Genomic DNA, 22,112 nt, shown 5'->3' with positions numbered 1-22,112 from the left:
TTATATCAGAAACATTATCTCGATATGTAATAGAAGGGAAATTTTTAAAAATTCCGATAGCGCGCGCGCGCGCGCGCGCACACACACACACACACACACACACACACACATCAACGCGTGTGTGTATATATATATATATATATATATTTACAATTCATGCCTGCGGACAAATGGGATTGTCAATCATTTACCTCTCGAAGTGGAAACACTGCGGGGGCAACTTTCGGTCAATCGCTCATTATATGTGACAACAGCTGACACATTTCTGCGAGAACATTGCGAGGACGCAACTCTGAATTAATGCAACGTGGACAGGTCCAGATATGCGAGACAGGGGAAGAAGCGGGGGCGAGAGGGGTGAGGCGAGAGAGTGAGCTGGCGCACACGCATCGCTACACACGTATGGCGCGCCGGTCGGATTTATGTTCAACGTATCTATTAGCCACGCAACATCGGCCTGTTGGCGCGATTGCGTGGAGTGTGAAACGCAGTCGGACGCAAAATCTCGATGCCGGATTGCGAACGGGTCCTTATAAACGGCACGCAGATACGAGCCACGCGCCCACGCGCGCGCACGCGTACGTACACGCGTGGGCGGCTCGAAACTGACGGCCGAAGGTGGACACTTTTCGAACATGTGCGTGTGGAATATTAAGACATTTTCCATGACGGAAACGCCCGCGGTCGCGGTAAATGTATGATTATGACTGGAGAGAAAAGATCGGTCCGCGCGACTTAGCGGCGCGGCGAGCGCCGACGAGCGATTCCGCGACCTGACTTGAACGTTCGATTATGCATTATAACGTTCACGGAGCGACGTCGTATATCAATGCATTGCACCTGCGCATATCTTTTTCTACGGATTATAATTTAATTTGCTACGTTGCGCAAGTTTATTGACTTCGTGACTTTGCCTTGACGCGTGTCACTGACTGGTGTCTTTATGGTGTTGATATGATAGATCGACTACATTCACATCTGTTTCTACGTAAGCAATATTTTTATATGTATATAATATAAACATCCAAATGAAAGATATATTCTAAAATAAGGAAATAAATGTATTCTTTTAATTCGCGATTATAATTTATATGTTATTATTAAATTTTGTAAAAAATAATTTTCTTATAAACTATACACGGTATCACAATATTTTTCTAAAATTTTAACTTTTTAAGAAATTACATTTATTATACTCTTAAATTACATTCTTAGTGTAATTAAAACTCGCGATGACATATAATGCCCTGCACGTGACTCGAATTAAAAAAAAAACTGAATTAAAAAGAAGCTTAAATCAGACTTTGGCGGCGTTCCCGATCTTCAATTAATTTGGCCTGTCCATTCCCTCTTTTCATATTGATTTCGCTTCACTTTATTTAATTTAAACGGGAAGCTGATACTACTTTAGTAAAACTTCGCTTAACTCAATTTTCATTGTCATCGATGCGCGAAATTTATTTAAAGCTATTTTCCTTTTCTCCGGGTCTTACTCTGTCATTTTTAACGTAAGACAACTGCTATTTGCATAAAAATGAGAAACTCGCGCACGAAAAGCTCTGCATATTTGATCCGTGTGGGTAGAGATTAATTCCTATCTAATGACATTACTCACGATCAAAGTGTACAAAATTGTAATGAGATCGCGCGTCGTAATTAAAGTTTCGAAACCCTTCACAGAGCAAAGTGCCTACTCTTTTTATCATTAAAACTTCAGAGTTGATTCAATCTCGCCATAAATCGCGTACACCTTCTCGGATAATTCCCGACATTAAAATACCTCCTGAATTCAATTAGTTTGTTTCCAACTTAACAATAATCAAAAACGTTCGTGTACTTTTTCTGCCGAATAAATTCAATTTTCGAAAGACAAGGGAAGGGGAAAAGGGGGCTCGATCACGTCACGAAACGTGTGTGTCGTTCCGTGTCTCATAGCCATGAAACGACTGTGGGTCTTATAACTTTCGTTTAACGCTCACGCCCACGCACAGCACACTCGCGGTGTACAACACTTTCGGTTCGCTAACTTCGGTCATGGCGTTTGAATTATTCAGCGAAATTATTTATGAAGTTTCGAGACGACGGGTTCAAAAATATATATTAAATTCACACGCAGCCCCCGTTTCGGGGCTGTGTGCGAACCGCTTGCTCGTATATATAAATTCATCGCGCTCGCCTTTATATACGCACACACATTTCCGTCGCGACGCAGCGCGACGCAGCGCGACGCAACGCGACGCAACGGGACGGTAATGCGCGCATTTATTAACAGAGATGTTTTCCCCGTGCGTGCATAACACTTAATAGATTTACCCTTTGTCGAACAGAAGTCTTTACGAGATATAAAACTCACTGCCCCATTAATTGCGATCATATCTCTCTCGTTGCACTCCAGCGGGACTGCAGCATGCGTCCGTAAGTGTAATTGATATTGCGTTAGGATTAACGATAATTTAAGTGCTTTAATTGGATTCCCGTTGTAATACACGGCGCGTAATTATCGCTTTGCAATTTCCGTGGCATAATCGGAGTAGTACCGATGCGATGGTACTCCGACGTTTCTCAAGATCCTGATGGTCGTCGAAAATTATTTATAAGTTCACTGCTTTAATTTACCAAAATGAAGCAGCATTTTATCTACGAGTGAGCGATTATATAAAGTGAACGTACTGTAAATTTTCCGCATTTTTTTTTTCCTTTTTTTTTTTTAGCAAAACACTTTCCTATATCCGAATTATATATTTCAGTCTCTTTTACTTTTCACGAAAATTTCGCAGCGATAAAATAAGCGTCGGGCATGTAGAGGGACGCACGTGCGTCCAATGGGGGAGATGAGAAGCAACTTGATTTCGCCTAGGCGATATTTTGAAGTGGGAGCCGTGGAAAAAGCCTTTTCATTTCAGCCTATCCTCGCGGAAATAGCGGGAGTGGATCTAGCGGGTGGATCCACCTATGTGATATGTGAACTATGCAAGTCGTATTAGTATTATGCATCTCCGCGCAACACACACACACACAAAACGCGCATACCCCCGGCGCGTATATCGGAAAATACTGAAAAGTTTCGCGCACAAAGGATGCCGGGACACGTCGTAAAACGTGTCCGCCATGCGCGGCGATACTTCCCGCGTGAACTTTGTTCATGAAATTTCACAATGCCACGAGCATTTAAAAGATCTTGTCGTCCTACTCCTACTTAGACTCTGTAACTTCTATAATCCTACTTTTAATTGACCCATCTGCGTGCAATGGATAACGAGCCTCGCGATCCATTAAGGGCCAGCCTTGTTTTTCCACATGCAATTTTATTTCAAGAAAAATAATTTTTTCTTTGTGTGCATCTGGCTTCAAACGTAACGTTAAATTATTTCCCGATTGGGCGGGAAAAGGGAGAAGAGTACTTAAACTTTAAAGAGTAAATATTTATTCGATTGACGTTCGAAATCTTTTTAGAGTTGCGTCGACAGGCCTGTTTGTCTTTACGCGGTTCGATCTGTGTGTTAGATGTGTGCTCGTAGCAAATCTGGAATTCACATTGCTACCGCTTGGAAAGGAGTGTTTTAATTGGCGGCATAGTTAAAGGGAGCAGGCAAACGTATCGCAAATTTGCATCAAGTGGCTCAAGGAGGGACGGGAAGACGAAAAAGGAAGAGAGAAAGAGGGGCGGAGGATTGCCTTTTAAGGTAACGATTCGCGAATATCAACGACATTTAAAGGGAGAAGTCGTGGCGACGTCGAACGCGTACAAAGGGCTATTAGCGTAATTAGCCGGCTACCTGCCGGCTAATCAGCGATCTCACGCAGATATACCGATAATAAGAGCGACGAAATTAACGGGTCGTAAGTCGCGGAGATATATTTTAATTAATGTCGCCAACGCGAAAATTTTGTTGAGAATACGAAAGGAACAATCGCGCGAAACGAAGCGGCGTTAACGAAGCGCGGATATAGCAAGGGGCGTATACGTAATGAGACGGCAAGGAATGTTATGAAATATCAATGTATTCCTGATATAATAAATGAATAAATCATTAAACATAACAGAGGCGTGAATTCGTGAAACTCGCGAAAGTAAACGCGAAAGATTGACGCTGCACGCAACTCGAAAATGATAAAACAGTTTACCGCGAGATTTGTTAAACATTTGTTTGTTGTTAAATACCTAGGATAAAGCAATGAACCGATAATCACCCGATAAATCTACACCGCACGCAACATTTTGCAACGTAAACAAAAGCGCGAAATCACAAATGCGGCAATGCGATAAATCTTACGCAATTCTGTTCCGCGTTCGGCCAATGAAAATTTATCATGTACAATGAGAGGCGGAATATTCATTTTATTTCGTAGGAAATCACAAATTTTCTGCGCACGCCCGTTCGTCGTTAAATAAATAAATGCGCTTTGATCGAGACGCAACTGTTTCGCTCAAAGCGAATATTGCGCCGGCGATACCAACAACTGCATCGCGTTGCATTTTCGTGGATTTACATGCGTACGTGGATTTAGCCGGGCCGCACCAAATCCGTCACGCATCGTCAACATCGGCCTAGATAAATCTATTATGAAACGGACAAAAAATATCGGCCCGCCGCTTTTGTCCTCCATTACCTTCTCTATCCCGGAATATGCGGAATATGCGGAATTTTTTTGCGGCAACTGGCGGACTTTACGGGCGCACATTCACCTGCGTTCCGCGCGTACGACCGATCATTCCGCGCGACTCGACACGCGGAAACGCGCGGAGAGGCGACGTAATATTACAAACGCCTCTCTTTATCGCGCGAGATAATGCATCGTTAAATTCACGTTGTACGCACGCACGGCGCGTAATAACCCGCGCGATGCGCTTTCGATCGTAAACTCCCAGAATTTAAGTGCTACGTTTCGACATCATTTTACACTCTCACGCGATTACGATGTAACCATTTAAATCGTACAATTAAGTTAGCTCCGCCGATCCGTTGATCGGTTCGCCGCTTCATCTGCTCAGCAGATTTTACTTCTCTGCGGAGCAGAGAAGTAAAATTTTTCTTTCGCTTTCTACAAAGGAGTAGGATATATTGGTGTAATAGCGTATTATTTGAAGAGAATTATATCGTCACAATATCAAAGTTCAAGTGACGCTAATGAGTTACCGAGTCATTTCTCGGCGTTCAACCACGACCGATCGGTGACTGCGTAATTATTTTACATTCCTCGCGAGCAAATTTCACACTGCACCGCTAATGAATCATGACACGTCCGTTCTATGATCGCTCTGGCCAACAACAGGTTTTCTTTTCTAGGAAATTTTTTTCCTCATTTTTCTTTTTTCTTCCTTACAAAAATATCGTAAAAGCAATAGCCTTTTACCCGGTCCGCTCTCAATTTTTTTAATAAAACATTTTATTACAAATAAAACGATTTTAATTTTGGAGAGTAATATACACATATTACTCTATATAATTGCTCGTTAACTTGATTTTTTCCAAGCATACAAGAGCCAATCTCGGAAGACGAGGGAAATGTAAGAACAAACAATTCCAATGATATTTTCGAAATGAAAAATTCCCATCTCATGAAATTTTCGAGCGCTGAACTTCGGGCGAGCTTACCGCGATTTTCACGAGACGACGAGAAGTAAGATAGCATACGTACCCGTATAAATTTCATTAGTGTCCGGAAACACGGTGATTGGCCAGTATGTACGAAGCGTTACACGGGTCACGTAATTTTCCGGCAAATTAGAAGATTAAGTGCGACCGGTAAGAATGCTGCGCGTACGAGGTCAGGAGTATTCCTTCGCAATTCCAGTGTACAAACACGAACGAGGAATCGAAATTGGAATGCAGTCGAGCTCGAGGACAATATTAAACGTTTTTATTTTTAATACCTCATTAAGAGCCGTTTCGCGAACGATCGCCACGAAGATGTGGGTCAGTTTGCGATACGCTATTGCGCTATTTCGCTTCGGGCCCGATATCTACTGTATTTCTTATTTCGCTTGAAATATGACAGAAACTGTTTACTCGAACCCTATAAAAGAATTCCCCGAGAATTTTCCGAGAATCTCCTGAGAATTTTCCGAGAATTCCCTGACTTTCAATATGTTAAAAAAGTCCCTGACACAATATGTTAAAAATTTCAATTAAAATAAAAGTATTTTTAAATAAATCTTATAAATAAGTGTATATATTGTGCAAGATCCTCAATATTTTCTAGTTTTCATAAAAGTTTACGATCGTAAATAAAATTAAAAATCATTTGAGTTTCAAAAAATTAAATTTGAAAATTTTTGAAAAAAATTATAAGAACTCTAAAGAATAAATATCTTTTTATATGGGATAAAATTTTTAAACTTTATTTTCAAAAATTAAAAACAAAAAATTATATAATATAACTGATATAAAATTCAATTTTTATAAAACTATTGAAATAAATATCCATCTTCATTAAACAAAACTGTACAAATTCATTATCTTTAATATTAAATTAGTGAATATTAAATTAGTTGTCATATCAATATGCTCTGATGTTTAGACTCGATAGGTCCACTGTTATTGTTACTAAGTCAGTCGATAAACTTCCGATTAAATAAAATAAAAATAAAATAAAATAAAATAAAATAAAAATAAAAAATATTGGAAAAATAACTTCAAAAACTTTCCTGTTTTTTAATAAAATTCTTTGAGAATTCCAAGTTTTTTTAGGTAGTAGACATTCTGTATGATGTAACAAAAATAATAATATATGAAAAAGAACAAAACACAATTAACAATGCGTGCAAGAAAATTTAGATTTTATAATCAAATCACATAATCCTCTTTATAAGAGACGTGACTATTATCTAATTCAGCGCCACAGAGAGATTTTTTTTTTTCTAAATTTGACAAACTGTTCATATATAAATTCTATCTGTATCTTTCGCATTGTTTAGATACAAAACATGTACGATATCGTAGTGTTTGTTGGTCATTTATTCATTTCAGCTAATTTCTCGTCTATCTAGATAATGTTCACTACAACCGCAACACCATTTTTTTCCAGTGTAAAAACATGTCATAAATATTTATCACGGTCGCAAACTCTGGTGCAAAAAAGTTGCGTCGGAATGTCTCGATTTTTTATCTGATCCTGCCGCCATCACGCGTACGCCAACACTTGGCATTCTCGTATCGTATTGTTTTCTTGTATGCGCCTCGCCTTCATTCATATACACGCACGCATGTCGATACGCTGTATCGAAATGAAAATTACGCTTTACTACGAGGTATATATTGATTTTTTTTCTCATTCGCGCAGCAACGCACAATCTGCCGGACGATTATTTCGGTAAAAAAAAAAAAAAAAAAAAAAAACAACGCCACGAATGAATGCAACGTGGGCAAATTAGCTAGTTCAGTTTTCTCCCCGTCCTCCCTATTCATCTGTCCTGTATTCGCAACAGGTAAAAAACGAATGGCGCCTCGAGTTACGATTTGACTGCCGGCCGGGGTATAACGGGATTGTTCCGCAATGTTACTCAAAAACCGAGTGCTGAGGACAATTGAATTAATTTCTTGCACGCGAGATCATATTTCCGTGAAATATGAACGCAAGAATGGCAGCCGCGAAACTGATTCATACGAGATAAGTTTCAAAGTCAGTTAATAGCGAAATTCTATTCGCAGGCTCGCGAGCTTGAAGAAAAAAAAAAACGCATTTATATACGAATATAATATTTGATATAAATTTCTATTAAAAGTGCATCCGAACTTAATATAATGGAATAAACAATTGCGTTATAACATCTGTTTTTTTGGAGCGCGCCCTTATATCCATAATACAAAAGTCTGAAAAGCCCAATTTGCCTCGTCATGATTGACTGGCGAGTAAATAATAGTCACGCATTCGATTGGAAACAAAACAAGCTCGGTAGCAACAAACGCATGTTAAAAGTATATAAAAAGAGAAAAAGAGAGAGAGAGAGAGAGAGAGAGAGAGAGAGAGAGAGAGAAACAAAAATTATGTGTATAATGAAACGTCAGTGCCAAAGGTATTCGAAGTCTATTCCTCGTAAAGAAAATAGGGGCCCGTTTTGGTCAAATAAGCCCGATAGATTTCACGCAGAAGGGCAAAGTCGTAAAAATGGCGTTCCGATTGAACAGCGAGTGAGTAAGTGCAAATAACTCGGCGCGTGTAGTCAGGCCGCGTCAGTCATTTCTAATTTCGATGAGTGCGAGACGAATTTGCACCTGTGATGCGAACGACGATGGATGCCTCCCGACACGTGCCAGTAGCGAGAACGACGTGCGACTTGTCAGATAACGGCGTCGACGGAATACTCGGCGCCGGAACGAATGTAATCGCGGCACCCGGCGCGATTGTTGACTACCAGCAGCCGTCACGTAACACCGACGCCACGATGCGATTCGCTCTCCTCCCCGAGAGTCGACAGAGGCAACAAATATTCCGGCGATAACGAAATTAAGGTGGATGGCGTCAAAGATCGCGAATGCGAGCGGGCGCTCGCGTATCGCTTTTCAACTCTCTAAATGCAAGCTGTGACGACACGTATCGTCTCAACACAGTCGCGTAATCGCTTTAGAATACATTCCCGGAATTTGCTGTTTGATGAAGAGAGTATATTCTAGAGCGAACTGCAGTTCTAGTATTCTATATCCATACGCATTCATAAATCCTATATGAATTTTGTCGTTGTGAATTTTTGTAAATTTAATAAGAGTAAGTAAAGTCTTGTTAATTGCTAATGAGAAGAAATGTTGAGAATTCTTAAAATAATAATATAGTAATATCAAAATATGATGTAAAACGATGTGAGATAAAAAAAAAAGGAATAAGTTTTCCTTAGCGCGCCTATCAGCAAAAGTACCGGGATGTATCGGTATGCTTCGAAAAAAAAAAAAGGGAGAGGGCGGGGAGGGGAGCGAGCGGTTTTTCAAGATCTTTCCCGGAACGGAAATTGGTTACCTTCGGTGACGGAAATAAAAGAGAGATGCGTATCCGTGATCTCGCGTCGCGCTGCTTTACGCCGTGAAATATTCATTTTCTTTCGCCGGAGTTAAATCTTAAACAGAATCTCTCCCCCGGACGTGGGTCTCGAGGTAAGGAAGGGTCGTCCAGGCCGGGATTTAATTTAAGTTTCGCTGCAAGTTCGCGCAGGATTGAGCGTATTCTAACGGCGTATAATTTTGAACGTTGTTCCGCGCGTGAGAACGAACGAACGAACGAACGAACCAACCAACCGAACGTCAACAGCACAGCGGAGCAACCGCTGCGCTGTGTGCCGATGACGCGGAGAAGAGAGGAGGGGGGGAGGGAGGGGGAAGAGTTGCAGCTAATGCGCGCCAGATAACGACGATAACGAGACACTTGACATCCAGAACGAGCACACTCGGTGTATCGCACCTGTGAAGCAACTGTTAAGCAACGACGGTGAAGGACGAAGCGCAACGCCGGCAGCGTGTCGCGCAATTTATCACTGCTAGATTCATCTGCACACCCGCCGCTTCTTAACCCTAAGCTGAGCTTTACCACAAGCTTTACCCTTCCGGTGCTGAACATCAACATGATGCAAGATACATTCTGCCTATTACTTATGAAAATTATTATTATATTTGGATATATTCAGCATCAAATATTCAAAATTAAATCGAATTTCCACAAAACTTTCCGCAAAGTTAAGAAAGAGAGTTTCGCCTTATTTAAAACCTAAAAATCTTCCTTCTCATAGAAATTGATATAATTTATTAATATCTATTAAAATAATTTATTTATAATATATTATTATTAAAAAAAAAAGGATTAGAAAATTTAATGTTAATTTATCACGTTGTTTGATATAACTTGAGAAAATAAGTGTCTTTCGTTAAAATAATTTGAAAATATATCAAGTTGAAAATTGTAAGAATGAGCTAAATTCGATGCGGCACCGTTAGATCACCGATGTGTAAATTACTACTACTTTCCGTCGTTGCGATTTGCGATACCTCGTTGCTACAGCCCAGGCCTAGATCTTTTAGCGTCGGCGTAGATTTATCGCGTCGAGCCGCGTCGGCGAACAAGGTAAATCAAATTAGAAACGTATTCGCTCGATACGACGTATTCAGTGCGGCAGCCTCGAGATCCACGCGGAGATTATTTTAAGGGGCAGCCTCGAGAGGCGGTGAGACGCCAGAAACGATGAATATGAAATGTGCGAAAGAAACTGTGCTGAATCGTTACTCTAAATCCTTTCGTCGCGGTGCTCCGAGGTGCATAACGAGGAAACGACTCCTGATGTAATTCTCTCTCTCTCTCTCTCTCTCTCTCTCTCTCTCTCTCTCTCTCTATTTATCTATCTATCTTTCCTGCGCGCGATTCACTTAACTCCGCGCCACGAAAACCGCAAAATGCCTTCGAATCAGAATCATCAGCCACACGTTTCTACGCTTCCACATCTCGTACATGTTGGATGCACTTTAAATGTATTTCTAACACTTCATCTACGCTATATATATATTTCTCTCGTCTAGTAACTAACGTCGTCAATATTTTAAAAAAAATTTTTTTTATCATGCATGGTCGATGACGGAAAATGATTTGTCGAAATGTCATGATAGATGTCATGATTAATGGAAGATCTTATTGTATATTTTTTTTTTACTTAATAAATAAATTAAAATAAATAAATCTCTATCAACTTGAACTAACTTATTAGAAACGCGATCAAACTAAAACTATCCGTTTACAATTCCGAAACGATTTCGCTTTAATCCCGGAACAGCGCGATGGTGAATTTCTGTCGAGCGCCAACGAATCTCGGAGCAGGATGCCTAAGCTCTTTCATAAGACCCTGTATTTGAACCCCGTCACATCGCTCCGGCGAGCAGCGCGTCGACCGGAAGGCTCGCCTTATTTCTACGGCAACTTCGGCTAAGGGAGAGAGATAAATCCCGTCAACGTTCGCGGCAACTTCCGAGCTCGCGGAACCGAATAACGGATATTACGAGGGGGGGGGGCAGGAGGTGGAGATCCCCGGCTTCGGGTGGGAGCGACAACTCCGGGACTCGAATAAACCTCGAATTGTGCCCGCGTGCCCAACCGACACGCAATATCCCTGGTAGAACGAGACACACGCGGGACACACCGGCGTTATACAAACGTCGCTTTAGCGCGAAAGCCTGTTCGATGTGTACTCCAACACTCGTGCGCGCGCGCGCGCGCTCCTCGTATTTTGGTACTCCGATGGGATAGAGAACACCCGCGGGATGTTTTAGTTTACAAGCCCGACACGTTACTTAAGGGCATGTAACTAAATTTCCGCACAAATACATAATTTACGCAACAAGTTCGTTAATCCCACAAACGGACTGAAATTCTCATGTTTTTCCTTAAAAAAAAAAAAAAAATACTCAAACTATTTTCTCTCTCTCTCTCTCTCTCTCTTGATTGCATTAATCTGTTTTCTATTTTCTAAATCTGTTATTATAATTTTATTATATCGCCTATAAATATTTTTATCGTATTACACGTAATTGATATTCGTAACCTAAGAGATGAAAATTAAGGAGAATTGAAACAAGTCCTCAAAAATAAAAACGGACTAAAATCTCCACACTTTCTTTTCTTTAATAAAAAGGTAATCAAACTATTTTTCCCCCTCTTTTAATTGCATTAATCTGTTTCTTTATTTATTTTCTAATTCTGTTATAATTTTATTATTATTGCCCATAAATATTTTTATATATAATCGATATTCATAATCCACAAAAGAGAGATAAAAATTGAAACAAGTCCTCAAAAACAAACATTTCAGATACGAAAATCTTCACATACAGTTTACATATACTAGTAAGTTCGCGCAGTCGGATTAATTTTGCTAATGAGATCGAAACTACAAGGCGTCGATACCATTGAATAGTTCAGAACTGTGGTAAGGGGAAATCGCACGACAGATTTCTTGTTGACTAACTACTTTACTTCTCTCTCTCTCTCTCTCTCTCTCTCTCTCTCTCTCTCCCCTCTCTCTCCAGGTGCACTGTCTATCCACGCATTTCCTTAGCGAACTCGGGACAACTCGGGACAACCGGTACGACTAGAAAGAACCAGCAGAATTCTCTATTTCTTCCCTCCCCCCCGTCGCTCTTCTGTCCTTGTCGCCGTACTCTCTTTCCCGCGTATTGTCGATATGAGTACCGCGGGTACAATCAGATCTCGTGACATTTAAATCTCTCGAAAAACATCGGTTCACGTTCAGGTCGCATTACGCGCAATTCTCCACGATGCTATTCTCTTTTCTTACGTTCGTAAAGGTCAAGTATATACGCTGTTATACGAGAATGAGAGAGTCACGTGTAGAGCTCCGAATACAGGCGCCGCTTTTCCCGGATTATCTCCGGAACTTGTTCCATAAACGCGGGCACGTTTATTACAGCGAACGACTTTAGCATGAAGAACCCACGACACGTCCTTTCCATTTCGTTCCTCCGCTAACTCCAAAACGGAGATTTTATATTAGGAATGAACGATATGAAAACAAAACATCAACATGGTGTGGAGCGAGCTCATGAAGATACTTTACAAATAATCTTCTAATCTTGTGAATTTAGACGCACTCAAAAGAATAAAGAAATAAAAGAGATAAAGAATTAAGTTACATAGAAAATTAGGAATACAGAATTAAATCCCGATATATACGAAATTATACACAATCAAGGAGCAGCAGGATATTCTTTCATTGATTGGAAATGATTTTCCGTTCGTAATTTTTCATCTTTAATTTCTTATTCCTGTTCATCGTGTCTATCTCATTTAAAACCTGAAGTTGTGATTGGCGCTTTTTTTTCAAGCGGAAACATTGTGAGAGCGCCTCGCTGTTGACACAAAGGTGCAGCATATCAATAATTCCACGTCAATACGGCAGAAATGATGTATAGCATTCCAACTGATTTTATTATGGAAAAAAAAAAAAAAGAAAAAAAACACTCGTCAGCCCTCGAGTAATGCCAGCACCAACGGTCACCGGTACCGGGAATACCAAAACTCAAATAGAATACGCGCGCTTTCTATTTGCCGCGATTCTACCCCCCGTCAGCGTATTTACAATCCAGAAATGCAAAGAGCGGCAGTACCCGCTCCGATTTTTCGGTGTATGCGCGTTCATCTCTGGCTTCGCAGAGATATGAAAAATTTGCACGCTCAAATGAGCAAGCTAAATTTGCCGCGCGCGAGAAAGCGCTGACCGAGATGGATTCTAAGAATAGTCTTCCCAGTTCACCGAGATGATACACCCGCGGGTCCACCATTCCGGGACACGGGAAATGTACAAAAAACTCACGTTATGCGAAATGCCGGGCAATGTTTGTCTAAGAACACAACGCGACGCAATACCCGCAGTTTTTACGAGCGGTTTTAACAAGCACCCAACTTTGTTTTTTCGACGCGTCTTTGTTTACGCTACGAGCGATGCGTACACACTGGAAGCTACGTAGCAAGCTTTCGTAGCAAAATTTCAATTCGCGTTCGTCATTTAATAAAGTTAATTAAATGCACGTCTCTGCGTACCATGTGTTCGTATTACGTATTCCGTTACGTGTGTTTCTTAGCTTGTGGAATGAAAGGCGGATGAAATCAACACGCTTCTCCGGCCAGTACAGTAGGTAGGAAAGGTTTCTTTAAAAAGAAACAGGTAAACGGAAAAAGAGAATCGGAGTCGCGAGCAGACGCGGGTGTGTTCCGAATGAAGTGGAAGAAAGGCGCGCGCGGTCACGTGAACAATTCGCGTCATGTGAACAATTCGAAAACGACGACGGCATTCGCGCGCCGTGTTTCTCACCTGGGACTCCACCGACGTTGAATGGCATTTATCCGCTACGTCGTTGCCACCCGCCCGCCCGCCTCGTCGCTCGCATATATACATGTACTTACCAGGCGGTCCTTGAGACGATCTTGCGGCAGCATCCACCGACGATGATCCCTGGCGACGCGCGTCACTGCCGCTGGCGTGAAACTTGCGTAATGGCGTACTACTTTACACACTGATCGACGAGAAGAAGAAACCTGATCGCGGACACTCGGACACGCGGTGCGTCTCTGATCGATGTACGTCACCTCGCGAGCGAACGGACGACGTAGACGACAAGACAGACCGAGAGAACGAGCGGCCGCGCGGCGACAGACGAGCCGAGAGTGGGGAGAGCGACGCACGAAACCCTTCCGCGACGAAGGTCGAGGCGCGACTGATTTGAAGCGCGCCGCTGTCGTGCGACGCGCGCGGCCAGCGGTACGCCGTCAAGTGTGCGCGCGCGCGCGCGCGCGCCTGCCTGCTCGCCCGCTCTCTCTCTCTCGCGCTCACGCCGCCGTCTCTCTCGTCCGCTCGTTCGTACGCTCGACCACGCTCGACCGCGATATGTATACCTGTCAATCTCTCACGGACCCGTCGCACGATCATTTCCTACGCGCCGACAAGTTAAACGTCGCCGGCCTCTGTCGCTTGCAATTTTATAATTTCCTTCGATTATCGTCTCGTAAAGTCTCGCCGCGACTCACCGCGTGAAAAAAAGGAGCGCTTACTTAGACTCTGCCCGCGCGTTTCCAGAGAACGCTAAGTACACGCGACGTGTCCTTTTCCTTTTTCTCCCCCGCGGATCGATTTTCCGTCGACCTTGCGTGATGCAATCTGATCTCTGATCGCGTTTGGATATTGTGTGTTAGTTTGCAACTTCATAATTCCGTGTAATTAGAAGCCCGTAAAAGAAGTTGTAATCATATTAATGCCGCGTTACTCTTTCAAGTTACATCGCGTTGGAAAATGGACTAATTTCCGATTTTCCGGCTGACATCCCGCGCACCTGTCGATCTTGAAACGTCATGCGATTATTTTTGATCCTGACAGGCCTTCACGAGAATAAACACACTCGTACATGTAATTTGCAATTTTATGATCCGATGCAATTATCATCCCGTGAAAGCCATTTATAATTGTATTAAACGCCTCTTTATCCCTCATTTTCAACATGCGAATATTGGATATTTCCTTGAATATTTCATTTGTAGCTCATTGATAATAATTTTCCATCCGCGACTTTATATGATTTAATAATGATGCCCGTTATATGAAATTATTATTGTTATTATTGTTAAACACTTTCGCGTTGCCTTGTTACATTTCCAATTTTGATTTATGCAGAACACGCTAGTGTTTTATGCTAGAATTGTTACGGAAATCATTTACGCCAATTATCGACGTATGATCGCGAAATTAACTGAAGTACGTGCCATGAGCGCAAATTATTATTTATCATCAAATAATCGATAATAAACAACATACGATACACCTAAATTTATAATCCGATGTTTTGTGTCGATGTTCGAAATTTTATCACGCCCGAGATTTTCAGCTTTAATACGTTCCAGTTTATACATGATTTGTTTTCCATCACGCGTAATAGTAATTTATCATTAAGATACTTTAATTAAACTCTTTTTCGCGTGTATACACGTGCGCGGGAAATGTCATACGAACGGCGGAGAGATTCCGCGATATGATGGAACGCACAATAAGACAGCGCGATGTAGACTCCATTATCGAGGGGACGTCTATTGTGCCTTTCCGTTGTATGCACGTGTCGCGAAACAAAGCACGACAAAGAGCAAAACACGTAACCGGGCGTTAAACAAATGGTTGTCAAGCGCCCAAAAGAGCCCGGTGCCGCCGGCAATAAGCATTGAATTATGGCCCAAGAAGTAATAAGGTCCTGTATACCATATAAATGGGCCATTTAAAGACGATATTATTGTCAAACCTAAAGCAAAATTTATGTCAATATTATGGAGTATTACGTTGAATTATATGACGTTACATTTTAAAATGAATCATCCGATTACGTTTGTGAATCGTACGCGTCGAGCTGACTAATTGGATAGAGAACGAAAGAAAATTTTCATGACGTGGGACAGAGGGGACAGCGAACGTGTCTGTTAAACGAGAAAAGTTAACAGTAGTCGAAGAAAAGTTTTTTATTACGAAATCCAATTTCTTGTCATACAGAAGCTGTCCTGTTTCCGGTGTCCGTGTCTGCGTAAAGAGGACTGCGACGTGCCGTGGATTATTTACAGAATTCCAACGCGAAGTTAGTTACTTGTTATACCGTCGTCGCAACGTTGGTAGCCGCGAACGTTTGATTGAGCCGCATATCGGAAAAGTTGTCGGACGCTCGAGGGAAATCGTGGCGAAACGTGTGGCTCGAAATATAACGCTCGACATAATCTCGATTGGTAATCCGCCGAATAATAGCAGCAATCCTCCCCTCCAACCTCCCCTCCCCCCGTTCTCTCCTCGCACCCTAATGACGCGCAGATTTCTGTTTCTCATAACTCGGATACGGGGCGAAAATATGGGCTCCACGTCGAGCGGACGACGTTTCTCGACCGCAAGACATCTCGTGTCCGTGACACGCGACCCTTTCTCGTGCATACATTTCTCTCTTTTTCTTCTTGTTTTCTCGTCCTTTCTTTTTCCCTTCCCCCTTTGAACCTCGCGCGGCACGTGCGAGTTTTCGTGATGCATGAGTGATGAATATGCAAGACGTGAGCGATGGCGGTGACGGGCGACGACGGGCGACGGTAACGGCAACGGCAACGGCAACGGCGGCGACGGCGATGGAGATGACGGGCGACGACGCTGGGCGATAATGGTAATGATAATGATGATGACGGCAAGAAAAGCACGAGCCGCAGTGTTGAGTATGGCGCGGTTCCACATATATCCGTATCTTCACTCCGTTGGCCGTGTATGGACGTCCCGCAAAGTTTGACGTCGACGAGGAGGGGAGTGTACGGCGCATGATGACCCCCCTCGTCCTCACTTCCAGTTACGATGCGGGCGCTGTGCAAGGGGAAAGAAGAGAGAGAGAATATTAACGTGGGAAGCAACCGCTGCTCGCAGGTACGAGTGCGGAATTATTAAATAGTGCTAAGATGATAAGCCGAGGAGAGTGGCTCTGGGTCGGTTTTCCTCCGAAATTCTATGAGCGACGGAGATGACTGATCGATGCACAATTTTAGTTTGCGATAATTAATTTGCGCGCGACATGCCAGTGATGTTTAGATTAGAGGTTTGTTCTTTTAGTCCGTTGAATGTGATGTTACTCTCTTTCTTTTTTCTTTTTTTTTTAGTTCGTTGCTTGGTTTCTTTGCTTGCTAACTTTGACATACCGTTCATGATGTATTTCGCGCTCTTTAGCGCGGGACTGCCTCGGATGCGGATTGAAACTCGCAATATCAAAACTAGATTAGCTAAAAAATTAAGTTAAAAACGCAAAATTAATACGATGCCGATCTTGCCAGACGACGTAGAAATTGGCGGTCGAAAAATTCTACGTTCCTGTGTATCTTCTCACTCTTTTTTTTTTTTTTTTTTTTTTTTTTGTAAAATGTGAAACCGTACGGTAAAATGTTTGGTTTGGAAAAATAAAATATTTGGATCAAAAAACCGATTGCGAGCATTGTTTTCAAAAGGATTTCAAGTGCAAGATTTGTGAAAAAAAATAGATTTTATTACATGACCTGAAAAGTAATGTAAATCAAATTGTGTGCAAAGTAATTCACGTACTTTCGGGAGGCGCGGGTGTTGCTTCCGCTGGAGCTGCAGGTATCGCGTCTGCGGGTGTAACTGCAGATGCGGCTCCTTCAGCTGGTGCAGCTGGTCCACCTTCTGCTGGAGCTACGGGAGGAGCAGCTCCTTCCGACGGAGGAGGTGCCACAGGAGCTCCTTCCGTTGAAGCTGCTGGTGTCATGCCTGTGCAATTTTTTTTTTTTTTTAATTACGAAAGATGCTAACATTTTTATTTCATTTAATAGAGTCTTTGTATTGTAACATTTCCCTTTTATAATATTCCTTTTTGCGCTCGAAAAGCTAAAAGCATGCATTAACATTGCATAAAATTGATAATGACTGATCGACATTAATCTTTCAATTGTGACATGCAAAAAATACACTTTAAATTTTCTGGCAAGTAGAACATTTTACAATGATTTATTATTTTAATAATAATCAGCGTAAAATAATGGTGTCATAAATTGTCAACAAAAAGCTTTTATCGATTATTCATTTACTTTCGTTTGCTTTTATTGCAAATATATCAATCTTTGCGAGACACACGTGGCATTTACGACTAGAAAGAGGATTAACGTACAGTTTAGCTTCGTTTTGTATTTTGTGATACTTTAATGCAATTTTTTTGTCAATTTATATTTTATTAATATAAATCGAGTAAATGATAATTAAGGTAAAATTAACCTTCGGCTGGAGGTGCAGCGGATGCTCCTTCGGCAGGTACACCCTCGATGGGAGTGGCAGTGGGTGCTGAACCTTCGGCTGGAGGTGCTCCTTCAGCAGGTGCACCCTCCGCTGGCGGAGCTGTTCCTTCCGCTGGTGTGGCTCCTTCTGCCGGAGGTGCAGCTCCTTCCGCTGGTGGTGCAACTCCTTCTGCTGGTGGCGCGGCTCCTTCTGTAGGTGGTGGAGCACCTTCCGCAGGAGCTGTTGCAGGTGCGCCTTCTGCATAATTAATATTCAATTAATATTAATAATAATATAATTATAATTATAATTATAAAATGTTAAAAAAGATAAAGATAAAAAATATATAAATAAAATTGTCAACAAAGAAAGATTTCTGAAAAACATAAATAAGTCACTATGGATATTTAAAAAATTATTTGTATTTTAAAATACTTTACTCTTTCGAGCTAAATTATTTTTCATTATTATCTTATCTTCAATTTTATCTAATTGGCAACGTAAATAAAAAAATTTTTTTTATGTAACAAAATATAAATTCCACTGGATAATAAAAATTCTTAAATTGAGATTAATTAAATTAAATTCTCTAAATAAAGATTCTAAAGATATAATTGCTGACTATATTATATGTAATAATATCAGAGTATATTATAATAATATACACTCTAATTTAAATATTTAAAGAATTATATTATTGAGTAATGATTTGCTGATTATAATAATATTATGATAAGTATATTATGATAAATATACTCTAATTTAAGTAATTCAAGAATATATAGATTGCCGTGATGCGTTTAATCGAACCAAATTTGATCAAGCATAAAAAATGAAGATCCAAGCAGTTACCAGCGGGGGCTGGCGTAACTCCTTCCGCCGGCGGGGCACCGTCGGCTGTTGGGACAGCTGCTGGAGCACCCTCCACTGGAGGTGCCGGTGAGATAACCGGCGTTGACGCTGGTGCGGGTTCCGCTGGTGGAGGTACAGGAGCTGGAGCTGGAGGAGCTGGAGCAGGAGCTGGCGCCGGTTCTGGGGTCGGTGTCGGTTCCGGTGGCGGTGGTTCCGCCGCAGGTGCTTCGGCTTGTTCGCCCTCCTACATAAAAAAAAACGCGTACTCGATAAATTAATTATTTAACAATATTTCCTCGCAATATCCTTATTATTTAAAAATTAAATATTACATAATTAAATATTACGCAGCGTATAGCGATATTAACAAATTAATATAAAAGATATTTTAAGATTACAGGAGAATGTGAAAAGTTAGATGAGTGTATAATAATAGCGTTTATTTTTCAAGCGTCTTGCCTTCCGAAATAAAGACAATTGGATAAAAATTACACGGGATATTTAATTAAGATCGAGCATGCGATTGGCAAGCGAAACAGACTCGTTTCGTCATGAGGAGCGTCATCGAAAAGCGTTTCCGCGGACAAAACAGAATTGCGCGTGCAGCTGCGGGAGCCGTCACCGACACGCGTATTAAATTGCGTGATTAACGGTCAACGCGCACATTTCGCAAATGTACTCGCATTAAACCGCCGTTTATAGATATGTCATTTGTCCCGCTCTCGATAATAATGCTTTATGGAACGTTCAGCCACGAGCTTACGACGCGCCGCGCGCTTCCCGTGGCCTCGTGGACGGCGTTTTGCGCCATAAATCATCGCGGCCATTGTGATCGGCGAATATTGTCAAGCTAATTAAACAATGTACACGACATCCGATACGATTATAAATACGGTCGAATGCATGAAACGCATGTCGAACGAGGCGGCAATGAAGGATAGGTTTGCGCCAGCATGTCGAAAACGATCGACGAGTCGCGAAAACAAATAGCGAGATTGCGAAAATCGACACATGTAACGCGCGATCGCGAATGAAAAAGGATATCCCGACGTTTGCCCGGGGTTGATATAATGAGGCTTTGTTGGACGCACCGTTTAATTGGATATATCAACGTCCATTATCGAGATATAAATTGGCGCGATAATTAATAATAAACGGAGATAAAAGAAACTGCGATACAACTTGAAACGTTAAACGCAAAGCTATATAGATAATTTAAAGGAGCTATATGGATAAACGTGAAAATTTTAAATATGAATACTTTTAAATAAATAAATTATTAAAGACAAATATGTGTGACAAGACAAGCGTGGCTAAATGTATTTTTTTCAATGGATTAAATAAATATTGTATATTTAATTATAAAAATATCAACGACAGATTTAGAATGAAATGATTTTGATCGAAATTGCATATTGTTGATGCGCAATTTTATTTTCAAATATATTGGTCGGCAAAATACTTCTCTCGCAATTGGAGGGAAGTGAACAAATCCATAAATCAATAAAGCAGATCGAAATTGTCAAAGCACATAAGAGCGTGTGTATCATAGCGAACGTGATGAAGCTGTGTCGAAAGCGTCACTCAATAGCGAATAGTTATGAAGCGAAATCCGATTAGTGACATACCTACCGTATCTCTGGATATTGGCTTATCTGCAAATTAAAAAGCTTTTGGCATTATTCTTATTGATTAACATTACGATGATTATGGCTCGAAATGCGAATCCGCGCACTAACGAAGTTTGCTGTATCTAACATATCTTTATGAATAAAAATTACAAAAGTTAAAATAATAAAAAAAATGCCAAGAGCTATATATATTTTTTATTGAACCATGTTGCATGTTCAATATGAAAAAAATATTTAATTTTAGAATTTGTAATAAATATGAATAAAAAATATATATATGTATAAATTATAAATATATTAGTAATAAGAATATTTTCCTAAATAATTAAGCTAATTTTGAAAAAGTGCTGTGAATCTGAGAATTTTATTATAAAAATTAATTAATTAATATCTAAGCGTAAAATAAATTGGATCGTACGAACCAAGCTAAGTATTGATCGCTGTTTATATATTGAAAATAAATAATATAAATAATAATAAGTTACATTTACGTTACAAACATTTCGATCTTTAATATGAGCTTCATCAGTGTATAAAAATTCAATATGATATTTGCAATTCGTTGTATAATCAAACTTGATTTCGTTAAAAAAGGAGGAAAAAACAACCTTATTGTTGTCAATGTATGAAAGCATTGTTGCATTATTCGAAGATGGGAATAAATTGGAACAATTGTTGGTAGTCGTGGATGTATATTAATTTGAATTAAAAGCAAAATTATAATCGGAATTCCGAGAAGAAGTCTTAGGATCATGCGCGACCAGTAATTAGAAATCATTTGTAAGCTAGAAAAGTATCCCAAAAAATAATTAATTTAAAAACCAGATTGAGAAAATAAATTCGATGTAAAAATGGATTATTAAATTAGAAGATTTGAAATGTCAAACGGAATAAATAGTAAGTATAATAACAATATAAAAACTAAAGGCTAATTATGAAATGCTTCGAATAATGATCGCGTTAAGATAGATAAATTAATAGAAATGATGGGTGTGAACATCAATAAAAAAATTGTACCTTCTGATCGGAAGCAGTCGAAAAAGATATATAAATCAAACGTCCGCTCTCAAGAGTGGCCAAGGCAATTGTGGGGGTGAGAGTAAAGAAAGAATGTTGAAAACAAACGAAAAACAAAGAGAAAGATAGGGAGGGGGAAAGAAGGAGATGAAATTAGGGAGAAGATAAGGATTCGAAGGAGGGGAGTTAAAACTCGGGCAGGGATTTAGGATAGGAGAGTAAATCCGTATCGTTTTGTTTATTCAGGCCTGGTGATTGCTTTTTAATATGCATCATTTCAGAAACACGTCTCTTTGTAAAACAAAGTTCCTTGTTCAAAATTTTGGCATTTTCTCAAACGAATGATTTTG

General features: G+C 40.5%; 2 protein-coding genes across 2 annotated transcripts in view; both read right to left on the bottom strand.

Moving 5' to 3' along the window:
- LOC105428301 (CD151 antigen) overlaps positions 1 to 14,227 on the bottom strand; it is a 100,446-nt gene extending 86,219 nt beyond the window's left edge. Inside the window, exon 1 of the mRNA XM_089080958.1 lies at positions 13,891 to 14,227. The gene's annotated coding sequence lies outside the window, so the exon portion shown is untranslated. The remainder of the gene's footprint in view (positions 1 to 13,890) is intronic.
- Positions 14,228 to 15,966: 1,739 nt separating this feature from the next.
- On the bottom strand, positions 15,967 to 21,912 carry LOC148935773 (uncharacterized; the record flags this gene model as incomplete). Its single annotated transcript, XM_089080615.1, has 6 exons — positions 15,967 to 16,849; positions 17,179 to 17,259; positions 17,576 to 17,761; positions 18,263 to 18,520; positions 19,115 to 19,358; positions 21,763 to 21,912. Coding segments are annotated over 6 exons (933 nt in total), but the record flags the coding sequence as incomplete, so codon positions are not given.
- Between the last annotated feature and the right edge of the window lie 200 nt (positions 21,913 to 22,112).

The sequence above is a fragment of the Pogonomyrmex barbatus genome, unplaced genomic scaffold (assembly GCF_055798465.1).
Source record: "Pogonomyrmex barbatus isolate J1 unplaced genomic scaffold, ASM5579846v1 scaffold4, whole genome shotgun sequence".
Classification (NCBI taxonomy): domain Eukaryota; kingdom Metazoa; phylum Arthropoda; class Insecta; order Hymenoptera; family Formicidae; genus Pogonomyrmex; species Pogonomyrmex barbatus.
The sequence above is the reverse complement of the archived record's forward strand: the minus strand, read 5'-3'. Positions and strand labels throughout refer to the sequence as shown.